Source organism: Myxocyprinus asiaticus, chromosome 10, assembly GCF_019703515.2.
Source record: "Myxocyprinus asiaticus isolate MX2 ecotype Aquarium Trade chromosome 10, UBuf_Myxa_2, whole genome shotgun sequence".
NCBI lineage: Eukaryota > Metazoa > Chordata > Actinopteri > Cypriniformes > Catostomidae > Myxocyprinus > Myxocyprinus asiaticus.
In genome coordinates this window covers 52522099-52543839 of record NC_059353.1, presented here as the reverse complement: position 1 = coordinate 52543839, position 21741 = coordinate 52522099, and the positions used below count along the sequence as shown (strand labels likewise).

General features: G+C 38.3%; 1 protein-coding gene across 1 annotated transcript in view; it reads left to right on the top strand.

The window, feature by feature from the left end:
• LOC127446980 (inactive dipeptidyl peptidase 10-like) overlaps nt 1-21741 on the top strand; it is a 64627-nt gene that overhangs the window by 29747 nt on the left and 13139 nt on the right. The window contains exons 8-19 of the mRNA XM_051708396.1: nt 1713-1833; nt 1937-2091; nt 11470-11567; nt 13254-13377; nt 13460-13498; nt 13577-13684; nt 13758-13849; nt 13958-14005; nt 14104-14225; nt 14342-14389; nt 14518-14616; nt 20157-20226. Coding sequence (XP_051564356.1) covers nt 1713-1833; nt 1937-2091; nt 11470-11567; nt 13254-13377; nt 13460-13498; nt 13577-13684; nt 13758-13849; nt 13958-14005; nt 14104-14225; nt 14342-14389; nt 14518-14616; nt 20157-20226 — 1124 coding nt within the window. The remainder of the gene's footprint in view (nt 1-1712; nt 1834-1936; nt 2092-11469; nt 11568-13253; nt 13378-13459; nt 13499-13576; nt 13685-13757; nt 13850-13957; nt 14006-14103; nt 14226-14341; nt 14390-14517; nt 14617-20156; nt 20227-21741) is intronic.

Sequence of the window (21741 nt, the reverse complement as noted above, 5' to 3'; positions counted from 1 at the left end):
AAGACTTTATAGATATTACAGTTTAATTTTTTGTTAATGCATGATCTTCTGTAAAGCTGCTTTGAAACGATGTGTTGTGAAAAACGCTATACATATAAAAATGACTTGACATTAGTGTTGAATAATTCTTTTGTTTTGGTATCCTGCCAACACGTGACAAAAGGTACCTTTTCCATGTTAAGCAGAGTTTTTGTCCTAATCAGACGTGACCATGACTGTGACAAGTGGCGAATGACAGGAAATTCATGCTGAGTTCAGAAATGGCATATTACCATATTACTCTTACTACTTCTATGTCTATGGCATTGACAACAAAAAATGGTAGATAAATATTTTCATTGTTGAACAGTCATTTGATATCACGGGGCATAACATGAGATAATTTTGACTCTAATGATGATGCGTATTAACCTGAGGAGCATTGCAGCCTGAGAGTAAGAGCAGCCCGCAGTCCAGACACACTGTTTATCTGTAATGCATACTTTACTAAAGTTCAATTAATAAGGAAGGTAATTTGATCAAGCACAAAAATTAGTGCTTAATGAGTTTTTCATTAGTCTTTTTTGACAAAAAATAATTTCAAGCAAGGAACATTTACTTGGAGCTATACTGCATAAAATATTAAGACTCAGAGAAAGTTTCTTAAATATGAGTGTATTTTGTCTTACTGAACTAAAACTGACCAAAAAAATCAAGTGCCACAAGACAAAATATACTTATATATTCAAGATACATTCTCTGAAACAAACTGTTAATATTTAATGCTGTGAATCTCCTAAATATCTTAATATCTTTTGCAGTGGTGGCTCAGTGGTTAAGGCTCTGGGTTACTGATCAGAAGGTTGGGGGTTCAAGCCCCAGCACTGCCAAGATGCCACTGTTGGGCCCTTGAGCAGGGCCCTTGACCCTATCTGCTCCAGGGGCGCTGTAACATGGCTGACCCTGCACTCTGACCCCAGCTTAGCTGGGATATGTGAAAAAAAAAGAATTTCACTGTATATGTGCAAATATATAATGTGTGAAAAATAAATATAATTATTCAGTGATGCTTATTGGGTAAATGCACCTTTTTATACTGGAAATATAAATACTAATTAAGAATATGGTTTTTGCAGTGTATTTATTACTGAATTAAACTTGCTGGATAGTGGGTTAAGAAATGTTGATTAATCTTTGCAATAATCGGCCAAATAGTCGATTACTCATTCTAATAATCATTAGATTAGTTGATTATCAAAATAATCATTGCCCCACTAGTGTGATTGCGTATATCCCCTCGGAAGCTGCCGTGGAAAGAGATTGTCCATCCATAGCTTCAGTGAGAAAACCATTTTTGTTCAATAAACACACTGTTCCACCTGACTGCTGTGATTTCTGGTTTTATTAGTAATTTAAGTGTAGAGATCACCACCGCATCACGTCGTGTTCAATGTGGACAGATTGCATGTCGCTGGAATCTTATTGCATTGTGTCTGGTTAAAACATGGTGTAATGAAGTAATCGATGACTCATTTAAGTTGCTTTGCTTATATTTATGCATTCACTAAATAATCAGCAGGTGGACCGCAAACATTATTTACAAGCATTTGCATATGCAGCATGTATTTAACTGCAACAAATGAAACTTCCCTCTTCTGATGATGTTCTTTTTCTACAAATGTGCTGTTGTCTCTTACTGTCAAACCCTTTCTCCCTCTTTCTATCTCTGTCAGGTGTACATATTTAAGAATAATATTTACTATCAGCCAGAAGTGAAGAGCAGCTCTCTCAGACTGACATCATCAGGGCAAGAGGGCCTCATATTTAATGGAGTAACTGACTGGCTGTATGAGGGTAAAAAACAGGATCACACTGTTGTTATGAACAACAAATCATGTCATTTATGGGTTGTGTTTTTGTTAATAAATTACCATAATCTTTGCTGTTTATCTGTTAGAGGAGGTCTTGCGTTCTGCAGTTGCTCTCTGGTGGTCTCCATCAGGCTCCAGTCTGGCATTTCTTACCATCAATGACACCCTCGTCCCCAACATGCACCTGCCCCGTTTCACAGGAACACCATACCCGCGTGGACAGCAGTACCCCTACCCGAAGGTACACAACCATCCACCTGCTGTCAGCAATACCTCATCCAAACAAATCAGTCCTGCTATGGGATACATATCATTCAAAAGTTTAGCAGTGATGAACCACATGCCTCTTAAATGCACAAACACACACTGAAAGGGTTCTCAGAGTTTAAAGAGTGAAAGTTATTTGATTTCACGTGTGTGTGTGTTTGTGTGTGTGTGTGTGTGGCAGCTGGCACTCACATGAACGCAGTTCAGTAATATTTAAGAGGCACACCCATTGTAACTGCCAACGTTAATGTAATTAGATGCCAAATGTTTTAGAAAGTTGTATGGACCATGTGCTTGGTATCGTACAAGCTCTCCACAACGGCAGAATTTACAAACAGCACTGGAAGGCCTACGATCCAACTCCTTTAATCCATTACCTGCAGTTAACAGCTGACTTTTCTAACTTCATTCTCCCCTTGGATGAGCAGCAATGGCTGAGCTTCCAAACTGAAGAGAGAGGTTACAGGGACAGCATAGACAAAAGATATCGAGAGAGACACTATTTCAACTGTTCCAGGGATCCTTAAAAATTGATTAAACTTATTAAGCTGTTAAACTGAATATTTTATAAGAATGGCTCATTTACATCTCCGAGTCACCGTGGAACAGAATTTGGACTCCCGCTTTTAAAATATAATGCGAGGATCTTAAAGAAATTTCAGAAACTTTTCCTGATGTTTTAACATCTACTACAGTGGCTGAATGGATACAGACACCGTGCATCCAGGAATGAGGAATGCAGCGGAAACTAACAAATGGAAAAGGGTGAGCACAAATAAACTATATATCATATTTGTGGCAGTATAAAAAGGCACGAGCAATCCAAATAATCCTAAATAATAGTGAATACCCCGAAAACTCTTCCTGCCCTAGTAATGTTGAGCAAGTGCAATTGTATTATCAAAACAAATGTTCAGGACCAGCAGTAACAAGCCATATTTTTCCACCTCCACCTTGGCAAACTGACATACGGACAAGCGCTCTGGTATATCAGCCTGGTACCTCGCCTTATACATGTGCAGAGGTTGAGTCAGTGTTGTGTAATCTGCCCAATAATAAAGCCAGCAGGATAGATGGAGTGACATCTGAAACTCTCAAAACTCTCTTGAGTCTTTTCAGAATTTAACATCAATATTCAATATCTGTATGAAGAATAGAAGGGTTCCTGATTCATGGAAAGGGGCTCATTTATCGAATCCTCAAGAAAGATAATATCCCTGAGGACCCATCAACTTGGAGAGACATATCATTATTACCAACAATATATAAAGTGTTCATGAAGTGTATCCTCGCCCACGTTCTTCCATGGCTGGTGGATGCAAATATTATTTTCCCCGGTCAAAAAGCATATATTAATAGACAGGGGATGAATGAACATGTGTTCTGTCTTAAGGCTGCAATTGATGAATTTAAGCATGAGTCAAGTGGGTTTTATATTGTCTTTCTTGATTTCCATGATGCGTTTGGAACTCTTGCTCATAACATCATGATCAGAGCACTGGAAGAGATACAGTTGCCACAGGTGTTTATTGATATTGTGAAAGACATTTCTAAGGACTCATTTATACAAGTAATTTGTGGTAAACAACTTATAGACCCAATTCCTCTTCGCATAGGCATAAAGACAGGATGTCCATGGAGTGCAGTTAATTTTGTGCTGGCAACTAACCAGTGGCTGAGGTGGATGCATCAGTGTGCGCCACCTGACCTGATTTCTCCAAACCCTCTTCAGGGATATGCTGATGGTGTACAGCTCTCATCCCATCAGGAGAGTGTCATAAAGAACATGCTTTGTAAGACTGACTCTTTTCTGGAATGGTCTGGCCTGCAAGTGTAGTCTAAATGTGCTGTATTTTATGAGAGGAGAAGTGGGGGTAATAGATGATTTCACTAAAAGTCAGATAAACCTCCCGTCTTTACATTCAATAATCAACCTGTATGAGTGTACTCTTGACATGAGACATATACATACCTAGGGCACAAATTTTATGTGGCTGGTGAGTGGATGAAATAATATTATTATGAAATAATAGCAGAATACTCAATGCGATTTGACATGATTGATTCATCCCCACTGCCACTCACAATGAAACTTGAAGCAATAAGTCAGGTAGCACTGTCAAAAATACACCATCTCTTTGCAAACGTCCACATTCCAAGAAAACAACTCCATGCTATGAATGATAAGACTGTGCAGGTACTAAGAAAGTGGGTTGGCCTGAACACACATATTACGGATGAGCTTGAACTCATACTGTCACTGTACACGTCACTGGACTTCCTGTTGCTGACTGCACACTGCACGAGTGTTTGTAGCCTGCTTAGCATTGCTTATTCTTATTCTCATATGTTCATCTTTTTTATCCTTTGTCATTTTACCGCTTTTCTACTGTTCATCTGTGTGTATTTTACCTGTTGCTGTTGGCGCCTAGCTCGAGTCTGTGTTTGTAGCCTGCTAGTTTTTTTAACATCGCTTTTCTATCTGTTTTCAGCCTTTAATCCTTAACATCTGCCATTTTTCAGTACACATCGGGTTTTCCCCCACATTATTCTCTTTCAACTGCGTGCATTTTCCACATGCATCCGCTTTCTATTTTTATCACGATTAAACTGCGTGCATTTTACAGCGCGTACCCATTTTTCTCCTCTGTATTACACGGATTATTGCATTGATCTCAAAGCACCATTTATCAAGAACAACCATAACAACAAACAATTGCGTGAGGGATTCACATTGATCTCAAACCCTCACCACTCAGGAACAACCATCAACAAAAACAAACAACTGCGGTAAGTTATGGCATCCACTCATGTTATTTCTTCCTGCATTGCATGTCACATGTTTACTATAGCTTATTCCATCAGCAGTGAGGGATTCACATGTGATAAATATAAGGAATTAGTCAGGCTGACGGAGAAGTTTCATGAGTTAGAGGCACGCATCTGAATGCTAGTGTAGGTCAGTGAGAAAGAGAAGCTGGTAGATACTGTTTCGGATGCGGGCAGTGCAGAGAACAACACACACACTTTGGTTCCGGCTGTAGAGCCCCTGCAGCAGGGCATTTGGGTTAGGGTTAGGGTTAGGGTGGTGTTGCTCAGCAAAGCGACACCACTCTCCCGTTCTTGTTAGAGTTTCCAATCGATTCTCCCCACTCAGTGATGCACCCACTGAGAATCATGTTGAAAGAGCCTAATAATTGGTGATTCTACTGTAAGGAACATGGAAATAGAGATTCCAGACACGATTGTTAAATGCATTTCGGGTGCCAGAGTGTCTGACATCAAATCAAATTTACAAGTGCTGGCTAATGCTAAACGTAGATTTATTGGTATTGTTATTCATATCGGTACTAATGATGTCCGGCTTCGGCAGTCAGAAATCACTAGAGATAATGTTAAAGAGGTGTGTGAATTTGCAAAAACGATGTCAGATACTGTAATATGCTCTGGCCCCCTCCCTGCTCGTTGTGGTGATGAGGTTTATAGTAGATTAGTGTCACTGAATGGCTGGATGTCTGCGTGGTGTCCGCAGAATAGCATAGGATTTATAGACAATTGGAAGAGTTTTTGGGGTAGACCTGACCTGCTAAAGAGAGACGGACTCCATCCCTCCAGGGAAGGTGCCGCTCTCCTCTCTAGTAATTTGGCTCATAGTCTTAATAATGATAGTATTTGACTAACTGGGGCCCAGATCAGGAAGCAGACAAACTGGCCAATCCGAACGTCTGCTAGCTGCCTTGAGACGTCACACAGGTCACATAAACTACAACACATAGAGACTGTATCACCTAGATATTACATAGAGACTGTGTCTGTTCCCTGAACTACCAAACACAAAACCCTCACTAAATCATTTAGAAAAAATCTGATTAAGGTCAAACTTGAACAAAACAAACAAATTAAAGATAAACACCATATAAAGATAGGGCTACTAAATATTAGAACTCTTTCTACCAAAGCACTAATTGTAAATGAAATTATTACAGATCATAGTTTGGATGTGCTCTGTTTGACTGAAATCTGGCTTAAACTGGATGAATATATTAGTTTAAATGAATCTACTCCCCCAGGTTTTTGTTAAAAACATGAGCCTCATCTGAAGGGTCGAGGAGGAGGTGTTGCTACAATTTACAGTGAAGTTTTTGGTGTTACTCAGAGGACAGAATATAAGTTTAAGTCTTTTGAACTAATAATGCTTAATGTGACACCGTCAGATATAGATATAAATAAAAAAAACTCTGTCATCTTTCGCCCTTGCTACAGTATATAGATCACCCGGGCCTTATTCTGATTTCCTTGGTGAATTTGCAAATTTTTTATCAGATCTTGTAGTTACTGTAGAGAGAGCTTTAATTGTTGGTGATTTCAACATTCACATAGATAATGAAAATGACACATTGGGATAGGCAATTATCGATATTCTCAACTCTCTTGGAGTCAGACAAAATGTAACAGGACCAACTCATCGCCATAATCATACACTAGATTTAATTCTGTAATATGGAGTTGATGTTGATAATATAGAAATTCTGCTGCAGAGCGATGACATCTTGAATCATTATCTCATTACCTATGCTGCGATCAGCTAATGTTACTCAATCTACACCACACTATAGTTCAAGTAGAACTATTCTTTCAACCACTAAAGATAACTTCACTAATAATCTTCCAGATCTATCTCACACAATCCGTAAACCCCAAAGCCTAGAAGATAAAATATGACTTGATGAAATAACAGAAAATATAAATACAGTAATCTCTAGCACTCTTGATAGTGTCACCCCCCTTCGATTAAAGAAAATTAAAGAAAAAAGCCCTGCACCATGGTACAATGATCACACTCATGCTCTCAAGAGAGCAGCTCAGAAAATGGAGTGCAAATGGAAGAATACAAAATTAGAGGTTTTTCTCGGTGCATGGAAGGATCGTGTCTGTAGCAACAGACAGGCACTAAAAGCTGCTAGGTCAGCATATTTTAGCAAACTCATAGAAAATAACCACAACAATCCTAGGTGTTTATTCAGCACTGTGGCTAAATTGGTTAGGAATAAAGTCTCAATAGAACCAGATATTCCGTCACAGCACAAGAGTAATGACTTCATGAATTTCTTTACTGATAATATTGAAATAATCAGAAATAAAATTGGAATTATGCAATTATCTGTCACAGTACCACAGAAAACAGTGTCTCATAATTTTCCTCACGTGCAACTTCAATCCTTCACTGTCATAGGCCATGAAGAGCTAAAAAAACTTATCAAAACATAAAAAGCCACATGTTTGTTAGATCCAATACCAACCAAGCTCTAAAAGAAGTATTCCCAGTAACCTCAGAACCTCTTCTTAATATTATTACTTCCTTACTATCCTCAGGACATGTCCCAAGAACCTTTAAAATGGCAGTTTTCAAACCACTTATTAAGAAGCCACAACTTGATCCTGGAGAATTGGCTAATTATAGACCGATTTCAAAACTCCCGTTTATGTCGAAAATACTAGAAAAGGTAATATCCTCCCAAATATGTTCATTTCTACAGAGAAATAGTATATATGAACAATTTCAGTCAGGATTTAGGCCCCATCACAGTACAGAGACTGCACTTATCAGAGTTACAAATGACTTGCTCTTATCATCTGATCGCGGCTGCATTTCACTTCTGGTGCTTTTAGATCTTAGTGCTGCCTTCGACACCATAGATCACGACATTCTCTTGAATAGGCTGGAGAATTATGTTGGCATTTGTGGACTTGCATTAGCATGGTTTAGGTCCTATTTAGCATACCGCTACCACTCTGTCTGTGTAAATGAGGAATTGTCAAACCAAACAAAAGTGAAGTATGGAGTGCCACAGGGATCAGTTTTAGGGCCTCTGCTTTTCTCCTTGTATATGCTTCCCCTGGGAGATATTATCAGGAATCATGGAATAAGTTTCCACTGTTATGCCGACGATACCCAACTTTATATTTCTGCAAAACCCAACGAATATTCACAATTCTCCAAACTAGCAGAGTGTATCAATGAAATAAAAAATTGGATGGCCAGAAATGTCCTTCTACTCAATTCCAACAAAACAGAGGTATTAATTATTGGACCAAAAAACTCTAAAAATAAGCCGCTAAAATATAATTTGACTCTCGATGGATGTACTGTTACATCATTTTCTACAGCGAAGAACTTAGGTGTTATATTTGATACCAATCTGTCCTTTGAAAATCAAATTACCAATGTTTGTAGAATAGCATTCTTCCACCTAAGAAATATTGCTAAATTGCGACACATGGTCTCTGTTTCTGATGCTGAAAAAATAATTCATGTGTTCATGACCTCAAGATTAGATTATTGTAATGCATTACTGGGAGGATGTCCAGCAAGATCAATAAATAAACTTCAATTGGTTCAAAATGCAGCTGTCAGAGTGCTGACGAGAACTAATAAATATGATCATATTAGCCCCATTTTATCGTCGTTACATTGGCTACCTGTTAAATTTCATATTAATTTAAAAATTCTGTTAACTACATACAAAGCTTTGAATGGTCTAGCTCCACAGTACTAAAGTGACGTTCTGACACGCTATATTCCATCACGTTCATTACGATCACAAAATTCTGGCTTGTTAATAGTTCCTAAAATATCAAAATCCACAAAAGGAGGTAGATCCTTTTCATATTTGTCTCCTAAATTATGGAATAGTCTCCCTAACACTGTTTGAGATGCAGACACACTCACTCAGTTTAAGTCTAGACTAAAGACTCATCTATTTAGCTAGACATACACCTGATTTATCCTTCAACTCACAATTAGGCTGCTTTAGTTAGGTCTGCCGGAACCAGAAACAGTGATCGTGATCTATAACTCTCCAATAAACTGAATGGCATCTATGCTAATATTATTTTATTTGTTTCCCTGTCTCAACCTCGGGACTCATTTCCTGAGGTCACCAGAACTGGCCAGATCCAGCTCCGTTCCTACTTGGTGTTGGCCTCCACTGCTATGTGTCGCTGTGTGAAGATGACTAATAGCAGCCAGTGCCGGCCAAACATCACTTCAGTCTATTACGATGGACTTTAGAGGATGAACTGATGCTAACTCCAACCATAAGACATGGGATACTTCATATGCCATAGCCTGAACATTGGATTTAGGATAGACCTTACTGAAATTACCGGCTAGGTTGAAATGTGATGCACCTAAATTATCTCTGCCTGCATCACCTTGGTCTAATGATGGACTACACTCTTGATATGGAATACATAGACTATCAATTAATTAATTCATCAGACAACTAATAAGGACAACTGCATCTATGTGAACTTCTGCAGTTAATCCAGGATGGACTTCATAGACATTAGTCATTAATCTTACAGTTCATACAAAATCTTTGTTTTAAACACTGACCCTTAACACTTCCTTAGTTTAATCATTTTAAACCATGACTTGCACCTTGACACAGTCGCCTTCATCTTGCTCACTGTGGTTATAAATACACTTATTATTTAATTACTTATTTTAAACAATTCACAATCGTATTTTATCAAACTACAAAAGGATGACTAAGACATTACAGATATTACAGTTGTATCTTCTGTTAATGCTTGATCTTCTGAAAAGCTGCTTTGAAACGATGTGTGTTGTGAAAGGTGCTATACAAATAAAAATGACTTGACTTGACATGTTACATGTGACATCATTTGTCACAGTCGACAGGAAGGTGGTTTGGGAGTACATCACCACAAGTGATGACATCACAAAACAGTGATGACAAAACTGTACGTGAACTTGCAAGAGCATCACTGTTTTTAGACCTAAAGCGGCGTAAATTCCCACTTGCTAGAGAACCTGAATCCACCTTTTTGAGGTTTAAGAAGAAACCAAGTGGTAAACTAGACACACACTCTGCTGGCTTTGGAGTCTGGTCTAATTAGCCTGACCTGAATTATCTTTGCTGCTGGACAGGTGTTAGTTTGGAGTGGAAATGGTCCTCATCTGAGACATTGAAAGTTTCAGATAAATTGATAACTGACCCATTGGCTTCTGTCAGGGCAACAGTGAGCCAAAATGGAACATTGTACCAGCTTCCAGAGACTAATGCATACAGACATCTTTTAGACTTGTACAAACAGCAGCAAAAGCGCCATTGGACTGGACTGAAATTTCAGGGGAAACTGGCATGTCTCTTTTCAGCTGATCACTCAGTTTCTCACTCAATATTGAGAAATTCTGCAATTGATGAGGACATTATTAGACTCACAATAAAAGCAAGACTACAAGTCTTGCCAACAATGTTGAATATTTCTATATGGTTTCCAGATAGACATGTCTCCAGCAGTTTACACCACAATAATGAAGTAACTGAATCCTTGAGTCATGTATTAAATGGGTGTCCAGCATATAATGGCCTTTAAATTGCCCAACGTGACAGAATTGTAGATTTGTTGACTGAAAATGTACATTGTGCTACCTCTGCTTCTGGTATATTTAAACATTGTACTGTTAAATCTGACATGTTTAAAATGTGTATAAATCCTGATGTATTCTCAAACTTAACAGCAAACACCCCAGATATCATAATTGTAAACAAGATGCAAGTTTGTGCTGGAAGTGGGGTGTGTGTTTGACCATAGTCTAGAGGAGGTCTTTTTCACTACACTGTTTAAATATCAACTGCTTGTTCAGTGTATTTACATCATTGGGTATAAGTGTCAACTCTTAATCTTTATTTTTGGGAGTCTAGGTCACGTACACAGGCTTGTAGTGAGGGGGTTACAGGTATGTCCAAAAGGAAGGCCAAACAGCTGGCCAGAGACTGTTCTGTATCAAACATTATTGGTAGTCACAGTGTGTGGAGGAGGCGTTGTTATTTGTATCCTTGATGCTAATGATTGAATACTGACGTGTAACCTGCAAGTTTCTCGCAAACATGCATCTGAACTATTTATGTCCTTTCTGTATTTCTATGTCGAGTGGATATAAATATTTAAAATGTGTGTGTGTGGGGGCGGGTTCGGGTGGTTTACGAGGACATTTGTTTAGGTTATAAACTGGTAATTACAAGGGTATTATGCTATAAATGTGGTTTATGAGGACATTTCTTGTGTCCCCATAATTCAAATTGCTTAAACATACTAATGATGTTTTCTGAAAATGTAAAAATGCAAAAAGGTTTCTGTGAGGGTTAGGTTTAGGGGTAGGAGATAGAATCTATAGTTCTTACAGTATAAAAATCTTTATGTCTATGGAGAGTCCTCATAATGATAGCTGAACCAACATGTGTGTGTGTGTGTGTGTGTGTGTGTGTGTGTGTGTGTGTGTGTGTGTGTGTGTGTGTGTGTGTGTGTGTGTGTGTTACAGGCTGGACAGAAGAATCCTGAAGTGATCATGTACGTGGTCAGTGTGAATGGATCTACACACACTACACAACTCCTGCCTCCTAACAGTTTAGAAAGAAGGTACAAAACACACACACACACACACACACACACACACACACACACACACACACAAACAGACACATTTAAGCAGTACAGTAAATGAACGAGCCAGTATTCAAAGTAGTTCTGCATTTATTAGAGTTAATTTATAGCTGCAGTGAATTCACTGTTGCTGTGGATTGAATTGATCAACTTTAACAGTAAGACTGTTATAGTTCTAGACCTTCAAATGCCATGAAGAAGTGTGTTTATTTTTTTATTAATCAGCTCTAATTGGATGAGATTTGTTTTTTATGGGGAGGTGAGCAGTGTTGCCAGATCTTGCAAGAGAATCAAGTGACTTTGTATGGAAATAAGAAGCTCAAAATAAGGAACTTGCCTCATCAAAACAAGCAAAAATAACCAACCTCATTTTTTCCTATTTGGTGTAAGGACAAATTGTGACTATATTCTAGAAAGCCCCAAAAACAAAACAACAACCCATGACTGCCAATATTTATAAGCAACTTCATGAAAAAAATAATCCCAAAATTACATACTATAAACGGACACTGCAATAATAGAGGTGAGGTAATGTAATAATTTCCAGAGCATCTCCACAATTATATTTAGGAATGCACCAAAATCTGGTCCTGCGAACATTTTCGGTCGATAGAGAAAAAAGGCAGAAACCCTTGGCCAAAATTGTGAACAGATCGGTTACTATAAAACCCGGTAACAGAAACACTGACCTAGAGAAAAAGCATTGTTATGTGAAAAGAACCTGGTTTAATTACATTTAAATGTAAATAGTGGCTGATGATATATTGACAATAACCAGGTTGTGCTTACAGCTGAAAGAAACACACACACCTCTATCACAGAGAAATCCACTCGAAGTGAACTAACTGAAGTTGACAAAAGAGTTGTGCATTATATATATATATACACACACACACACACACATCAAAATTATTATCTCTACCATTATTTATCAAGTTCTGAAGTGGATTTTTGACAATGAGAAAATGCTTCACAAATTATTCAGAGAAATGACGCTGACTCAGGCATATTTTCCCAAGCATTTTTATGTTGTCTCTCAAAGTGTGTTAAAGATGCATGGTATACGAGTTTAAGAGATGTAAAATAATAATAATAATAATAGTGATTTTTATTTATCACACATTAGCACATATACAGTGAAATTCTTTTTTTCACATATCCCAGCTAAGCTAGGGTCAGAGTGCAGGGTCAGGGGCCTTGCTCAGGGGCCCAACAGTGGCATCTTGGCAGTGCTGGGGCTTGAATGCCCAAACCTTTTGATCAGTAACCCAGAGCCTTAACTGCTGAGCCACCACTGCCCCTTTTTATTTATGTATTTGACATTTCTAATCCATAAACAAGAGAAAGCAAAGATTGTGTTTTCTTTAAATTAAGGGAATAAGCATGTAGTTTTATGATTGGAATGGAATGAAGGAGAGGAAGTTGAGTTGAGGTGTGCTGTACGGACACTTCGACCTGCCCAAAAGTGAACAGATTGTCTTTTTAATTCAATAGTTCAAAATAAGACTAAAGTAGTGCCGATGTCTAAAGTTCTGTTGTGTTTAGAAATTCTTATCAATTTCTCCTAATAATCCCAGACACATGCTCATGTATATTTCTAAATACATTTTCTGACATGTGACGGCAGAGTGTGTGTGTGTGTGTGTGTGTGTGTGTGTGTAGTGATCTTTATATCAGTATGGTGCAGTGGGTAACAGACGAGTGTTTGGCTGTACGCTGGTTAAACCGTCCTCAGAACACCTCTATACTCACACTCTGCTACACACACACTGGGAAATGTGTGGTGGTGAGTATGAGCTCTCTCTCTCTAACACACACAAACACACACGTTAATCACTGCTCTCATTGTTTCATGTCTTCCTCTGCAGAAACACATCATGACATCAGACAAATGGATTGACAGACAGGTAACATCTTTAAATACACATTAAATCAATCTTGTTGTTCAGCTCAAGTAATTTAATGCTTTCGTCTGATTGGTGCAGAATGAGAAACCAGTTTTCTCCAAAGATGGAGAGACTTTTTTCATCACATCACCTCTCAAACAAGGAGGTCATGGATCATTTCGACACCTCGCTATGATGTCACAACAGGTATAAAACTGCACATGCAACACTAACAGAGTAGATTCTATACTGAAGTCAATTCAATCTCTCCTATTGTCAGTCTAAAGGTCAAGATGTCAACATGCGTCACCTGACATCAGGAACCTGGGAGGTCACAGAGATCCTGACTTATGATGAAAAGTGGAACGAAGTGTGAGACATGTATACACATACAGACAGACAATCACATACAACATACAAGAGTTTGTATGCTACACACATCTGACTAACAGGTGTGTGTGCGTGTGTGTGTTTATGCAGATATTTTCTCAGCACAGAATCGAGTCTCAGTCACAGACACCTGTACAGGTAAGATACAGTGATGCTGCAGGGACGTTACACAACTGTTGTATTTTCAGTACCTCCCGAGTGATTCATGTTACAGTAGCATGACCTTTGACCTCCAGGGTGAGCACAGTGGATCCTTTCCAGCGCGAGTGTTTGAGCTGTTCTGTGTTTAAACATCACTGTTCATTCTATGAAGCGTTGTTGAGTCCAAACGGACGGGCCGTGCTGCTGAACTGCAAAGGTTATTAAAAAAAGGAAACTTACTCCATTACACTGGATTTTGTCTGGATTAAAATCACTGTGGTTTGCAAAAATGCTCAAAGATTTCTTTAAACAACTTTAGTTTTATTTCTTTAGGGCCTGAAATCCCAGAATCTACTGTGCACCATCTGAGGAACATCACTGGTAATCCAAAACACACACACACACACACACACACACACACACAATGGTTAAAATAAATTATGTTTGTCATAAATATCCTACATCAAAGCACCACCTCAGCTTGAATTAATTCTTGCTTTCCTCTGTAGATCATGTGACTCTAGATGCTCATGTGGAGTTCAGAGAATCTCTCAGACAGAAAAGAACTCCAGTCAGACAAATCACAACTTTACAGATCAATAACTACGGTATGAACCAGGGTCATAACCATCACCTTCATCATCACCATCCACATAATAACTAGATAACAAAAGAAAGTAACAATAATGAATCATCTTAGAAAGCATATACCATATGCAAACCCAACCAACCATTCAAACATTAGAATCCAGTAAAATAGAGATCAAAATAAAATCTTGTCCTGTCAAGTTAGAAGGAAATTATGTCACAGTAATACTACAGTGTGCCATGTGCCAGCTTAAATTACAAAGCTTTTCAAACTACACATCATCACCATAAGTAGAATTTATCATGTTTTACTGTTGTAACAGTAACTGTTCTATTATGACAGAAATGTTATAGTTTTGTAACACCTTCTGAATTTGATATGTGTTGCATATAAAATGAGGGACCAGAGAGACTTCTAAATTTCCACGAGTCAAGTGTATTAGGCACAAAAAAAATAAAGATCTTGAGCAGTGTAATAAACAAAATAAACAGTGCAAACAACACTAAACATACAAAGCATTTAAAGTCAATATGAATCACAAATAGTCCACAGTCTTTCTCAAATAAGAGTCTTTGCAAAAATGTAGCGCTTAACTACAAAAAGCTCAGTCTTTGGAGTGGTGAATGAGATAAAATAGTACTTAAGTTAAGTGTTGTTGAATCTTTTGCAATCCAAGAGTAATCCACGATGTGATCGATGTTTAGTAGCAATGATTGTAGATAGGAGATGGATGATTGAAGATTGTTGAATGATGACAGATTAAAGATAACTGATCCTTTTAGTCCTGGGGCCGGTTGCACCAGCTATACATACATTACAACTTAGCCTAGTTGTGGCGTAAATGGGCACTAAGTCACAATTTATGCACTGCTAAATATTTGAGAGTTGCACCATTAAACTTAGGTAGGACGTAACACTACGTATAAACTAAATATTTACGGAAGCCTCCGACCAGGAGTAACGGATGGAATAAAAAAAAGCAGACTCACTTAATGACATCAATGAGCTCATGTTTTGGTTGACAGCCTTCTATCCTTTCGACAAAAATGATGATGTTGGCATTTACACTCATTTACATATACGGGAGAAAACATTATGTAAAAACGTCAGCATGAAACCAATCTAACAGTGCACTTTCCTGTTTACGGTGTCAAGTTTCAACATATACGATATATCTATATAGTTGTGCTCAAAAGTTTGCATACCCTTGGGGAATTGGTAATATATGTACCATTTTTAAAGAAAACAAGAGTGAACATTTCTTTTATTTCTTATGGGATTCATATTCAACTGTAGGTTATAACAGAATGGCACAATCATAAAACAAAACATGGCAACAAAGAAAAAAATGAAATGACCCCTGTTCAAAAGTCTGCATACCCTTAGTTCTTAATACTGTGTATTGCCCCCTTTAGCATCAATGACAGCGTGCAGTCTTTTGTAATAGTTGTCTATGAGGCCCCAAATTCTTGCAGGTGGTATAGCTGCCCATTCGTCTTGGCAAAATGCCTCCAGGTCATGCAAAGTCTTTGGTCGTCTTGTATGAACCGCACGTTTGAGATCTCCCCAGAGTGGCTCGATAATATTAAGGTCAGGAGACTGTGATGGCCACTCCAGAACCTTCACCTTTTTCTGCTGTAACCACTGGAGGGTCAACTTGGCCTTGTGCTTAGGGTCATTGTCATACTGGAAAGTCTAAGAGCGTCTCATGCGCAGCTTTCATGCAGAAGAATGCAAATTATCTGCCAGTAATTTCTGATAACATGCTGCATTCATCTTGCCATAAATTTTCACAAGATTTCCCGTGCCTTTAGAGCTCACACCCCCCAAAACATCAGTGAGCCACCACCATGCTTAACAGTGAGGATGGTATTCTTTTCACTATAGGCCTTGTTGACCCCTCTCCAAACATAGCGCTTATGGTTGTGACCATAAAGCTCTATTTTGGTCTCGTCACTCCAAATTACAGTGTGCCAGAAGCTGTGAGGCATGTCAAGGTGTTGTCGGGCATATTGTAACCAGGCTTTTTTGTGGCATTGGCACAGTAAAGGCTTCTTTCTGGCATCTCGACCATACAGCTCATTTTTGTTCAAGTATCGTCGTATTGTGCTCCTTGAAACAACCACACCATCTTTTTCCAGAGCAGCCTGTATTTCTCCTGAGGTTACCTGTGGGTTTTTCTTTGTATCCTGAACAATTCTTCTGGCAGTTTTGGCTGAAATCTTTCTTGGTCTACCTGACCTTGGCTTGGCATCAAGAGATCCCTGAATTTTCCACTTCTTAATAAGTGATTGAACAGTACTGACTGGCATTTTCAAGGCTTTGGATATCTTTTTATATCCTTTTCCATCTTTATAAATTTCCATTACCTTGTTACGCAGGTCTTTTGACAGTTCTTTTCTGCTCCCCATGGCTCAGTATCTAGCCTGCTCAGTGCATCCACGTGAGAGCTAACAAACTCATTGACCATTTATACACAGACACTAATTGCAATTTAAAAAGCCACAGGTGTGGGAAATTACTGGCCAGTGTAAGGGGGTTCCGTGGAAAGGAGGAGGCGAGAACCGGCTTGACAACTTAAATAATAATTCATTAACCAAAAACACACAACCAAAAACACACAACCAAAAACACAGCACAGCTGCCTGCAATTCTCTCTCTCTCGAACTGTCGTCCCCGGCCGCCTTTATCCCTCGCGCGCCCCATCAGGCTGATTGGGGACCAGGTGTGTCTCATTCCAGCCCGGCCCCGCCCTCCTCAGCTCTACAATATAGTTATTTACATAGGCTAATTATACCATTAATGAAATCTTGTTTTATTGCATATCATATTTCAATGGGGATATCATTTATTACAGCTGACAGTTACGTAAGCAAACAAGGTTTGAACATCAATCGTAGCCAGATAAACTGAAATTCACGGCTTTTCAACACTTCTGTGTACAAATTTGAAGGCTGTTTATTGGATCAATACAGGTAATCGTCATATTATGCGACTATGCATTACTTTATGGAAAGCTTATGACCTACTAGTTAAGTCTTGTCTTAAGAACAGGTGGTGCAACCAAATTAAGCACTGACTTAGTTACAAACTAACTAGTAGTTACTAAGCCCTTCATGTGAACTTTACATCCCAACTTACGTGAGAATTTATGTACAGCTGGTGCAACCCTGCCCTGGTCTCTAATGGTTATACTGGTTTCTCATACATATATAAAAACCCTCTGCATGTAATAGAACAAAAAGAGGATACACATGTGCTCTGTGCTAATAAACCATATTTACAAACCAAAAATATATACACAGAAAGAGTACTCAGGATAGCACTTACATTTGAGCATAAGAACAAACAAGTTCCTCAAAACAGGGCACTGGTATGAGACAGCAAAGGTGAGAAACTTTCTCCATGTGCATAGAATCTGACTCCCTACCTCACACTTCTTCTCTTATCCATAAATAGTCTGACTGACTGCTTGATTAACACTGGAGCGCCCCCTGGAAATCATGTTAAAAATGACAGGTATATTCACAAAAGAGGCCACTGGGATTCATGGGACAGTGAAACTGTTACAGTTTCATAATAAATAATCTATTATGGGGAATCTGTTATGCGATCATTTTAATACAGTAACTATGGAAATTGTAATTAAAGTTTCTAAATATGTTAATACTATAGTATTTGCTACCATAGCAAATACTATAGTTTATTTATTTAGAAATACTAGCTTCATTGATCCACATTGATCCATTGAACCACAATAATGAGGGTCCATCCATGGTCTTTCCAGTTTTTATGGCCGTATTATAACAAATGTCACTGTTGTACAATGGAACAACTTTGGTAAACTTTCATAAGGGCACAGTGAATATTGACCCCATTCACTTAAGAAAACGGCTTATTCCAGGCTTTATCCAGACAGCAGCGTTCTGAAACATCATGTAAGGGTTAGGGTTAGGGTTAGAGTTAGGTGATCCTAACCTTAACCGAATCCTTTAAACGTGAACACCACATTTAAGAGAAAACATACCTAGGCTTCTGATGAAGAATGATGCAGTGTGATCATGTAAAAGCGTAAGCAGAGTTCTTAAAGGTTTTTGAAGAGTTTGCATGTGCTCAAGTGCACGGGGAATCTCGGGGTATGACTTAAGATGGAAACCCTATTATTGCAGCACAATGCCGCAGGTCATGATTGAAACAAACATCCTGCAGCAGTAACTGTGGGATATCTGGAAATAAAGTGAAGCAATGGAGAACAAAAAGAGCGAAGTCACCCTCAGACGTCATTTTCGTTATTAACACCAGCGAAGTGGTGGAAATTAAGTTGCTGCAGAAAAAGCTGTTTACTGGTCCAGCTGCATGTATAAAGAGTAGGGTACGCCACTTATACAGTGCATGTAAACATGAACGTTGCTTTCGTGTCTTAAGCACAGCTCTCTGGTGTCCATGTAAACAAGCTAATCGTAGAATAAAGGGTTTTAAAGTCTATAAATAATGGACAAAGTTTTCCTCTTGTGTTATATATGTTCTGTTCAAATGAAATTTGACATTAGGAAACAAACTGGCCATGGTTTCCTTCAGATATTCCCAGAGATTATTTAAATCATTAAGAGTCTTGTTGAGAGTAAACATATATTAATAAGTAGGAAACTAACATTTTCACTTGTAGCAGTCATGGTCCTCTCATGGGAACAGTCAGAATTGTACAACTACCCCTAAAAAAATAAAATGTGAATTAAATTTCATTAAATTAAAAATGATTTCCCATAGCACCTTGAAGTAAAATGTTTCAGCTGCTTTAGTTATCAAAAATAACTCATATACAAATGTAAACATAAAATTCAATTACGCTGTTACATTAATTACTACTTGCAATTATGTGGTCATGTGGATGCCGTTGTACATCTTTGAGATCCCTCAGGGAGGACTGTCCTATCAGACTGAAAGACCATCAGCTATGTCTATCCATAAAAGCTCAATACTTTTGGGAAGGATATTCATGCCTTCAAAGACAAAATCAGGACCACAAAACCTACGTTGAACACCTGGTTTTCTCCATGGATGTAGACAAACACTACAAAATACAAACACTGAATCAACGTAAATATTATTCATGGAACTACTTCATCTTAGCTTGACCCAAAATGAATTTGAATGCAATTCTATCTAAAACACAAATGGACAGCAATGGGTCAAACATTTGCACCGATTGCAATTGGCATATGCCATCATATAAATATCAGAACAGAAAGAACCTGCCCAAACCTACATGCCCTAAGACGCCCACCCATTTCCTGAGCCATTTGGATGACATTTGGGGCACTTGGCAACATAGAAATCTTTTTAGAGTCACTTTACTGATCGACGTAAATATGATGATTAACTGAAAATGTGTTTTGTCTCTCTTTAATTATTATTCCATTTGTAAATGATTGAAGGCAACAGAAGGTTCCTGCGGTGTGTGTGTGTGTGTGTGTGTGTGTGGACTAAGATGTTTTTAAAGTATTTTGTCTTTTGCTGTCAGTGTTTAGTGTTTGCTGTGTGTTTACTGTGTGTTTACAGCACTGAGACTGGAGCTCAGCTTCCCTCCACAATTTGAAGAAAGTAACCAGTACCCTCTACTGCTACTGCTGTATGATAACACACACACACACACACACACACACACACACACACACACACACGCACACACACATACACACGTTAAATTATAAATTATATCCACTTATACATAGGTTACAAAAAGCACTTAAACAGGATGACTCCACATACTGCGACAACCAACAAAAGCTAATATGAAGAAGAATCTAGCCAGCGGTATGTTTTTCTCTTAGATAAATGTGTTCCAGTGTGACCAAATCAACATTCTAGAACTAAACAAAAGATAAAAACACTTGCAGATTTTCAGCTGGAATTGACAATGCAAAATAAACTATAACAAACTCATACACGGCACTTTTACCAAGGCAGTTTTAACAACAACATGCACTACTGAAACCATGACTTACCATAATACTCACAGCTGTTACTCAAAGAATAATTATATACAATAACTCTATTATATACTATTATACTCTATTATAACTCTATTATACATACAACTGTAAATGTAATTTACCACTACGATATAACACACACAACTGTATGAAGTGTATTATTAGGCTCATTCAGAATATTAATATCTGCTATAATTCTCAGAACACTTACACAGTCGGACAGTAAGAAACACAGATGTTTTATTTATTTTTTTTAAGATTAAAATTTTTATTGATTCATAGAAATGACAAAGAAAAACAAAACATATATACAATGAATCAACATTTAACTCCCACTACTACCCTTCCCCAATCAACAACCCCACCCCAACCCCAAACAAACATCCTTGTAGTCTCACATAAGTACACACACACAGATCTTTTTTTAAATAAAATAAAAACAATATATATATATATATATATATATATATATATATATATATATATATATATATATGATAATCATACACATCAAAAACCACGCCTCTCTCTCCACAGTCCCTCCCCGAGAGTCCTCCAAAAACATCAAACAACTGCCCCATTTCCCATCAAATGAATCCCAGATCCCCAGCCTTCTACATGACACTTCCTCGAAAGCTGCCACCCTCCCCATCTTCTCGCACCACTCCCGAATTGAGGGTGCTCCAGCTAAATTCCATCCCTTTAAAACAATCTGCCTGCCTATCATAACACTGGTCAGAACCCAATTTTGTATATAGTTATCTCCTATATCGATGACTGCCCTATCGCCCAAAACACAGAGTCTAGAACAAAACGAATCCCAAGTGACCAACACGTCACACACAAAACTCTGAACATTCAACCAAAATTCCTGGATCTCAGCACACAATCAAAAAACATGGGCCGTGTCTCCATCCTCCGATTGGCATCGCCAGCAGGTGGGTGTGTCTTTAAGACCAAACCTATACAATCTAGAGGGGGGCAATAGAATCTATGTAAAATCTTGAATTGCATAAGGCACACCCTTGCATCTATAGCTATAGACTTGACATTTTTTTAGAATCCTAGCCCACACTCCCTCCTCCAATACCAAGTTAAAATCTTTCTCCCATAATCTCTTGATAGAAGTTAAAGCTCTGTTCCCCAGACTC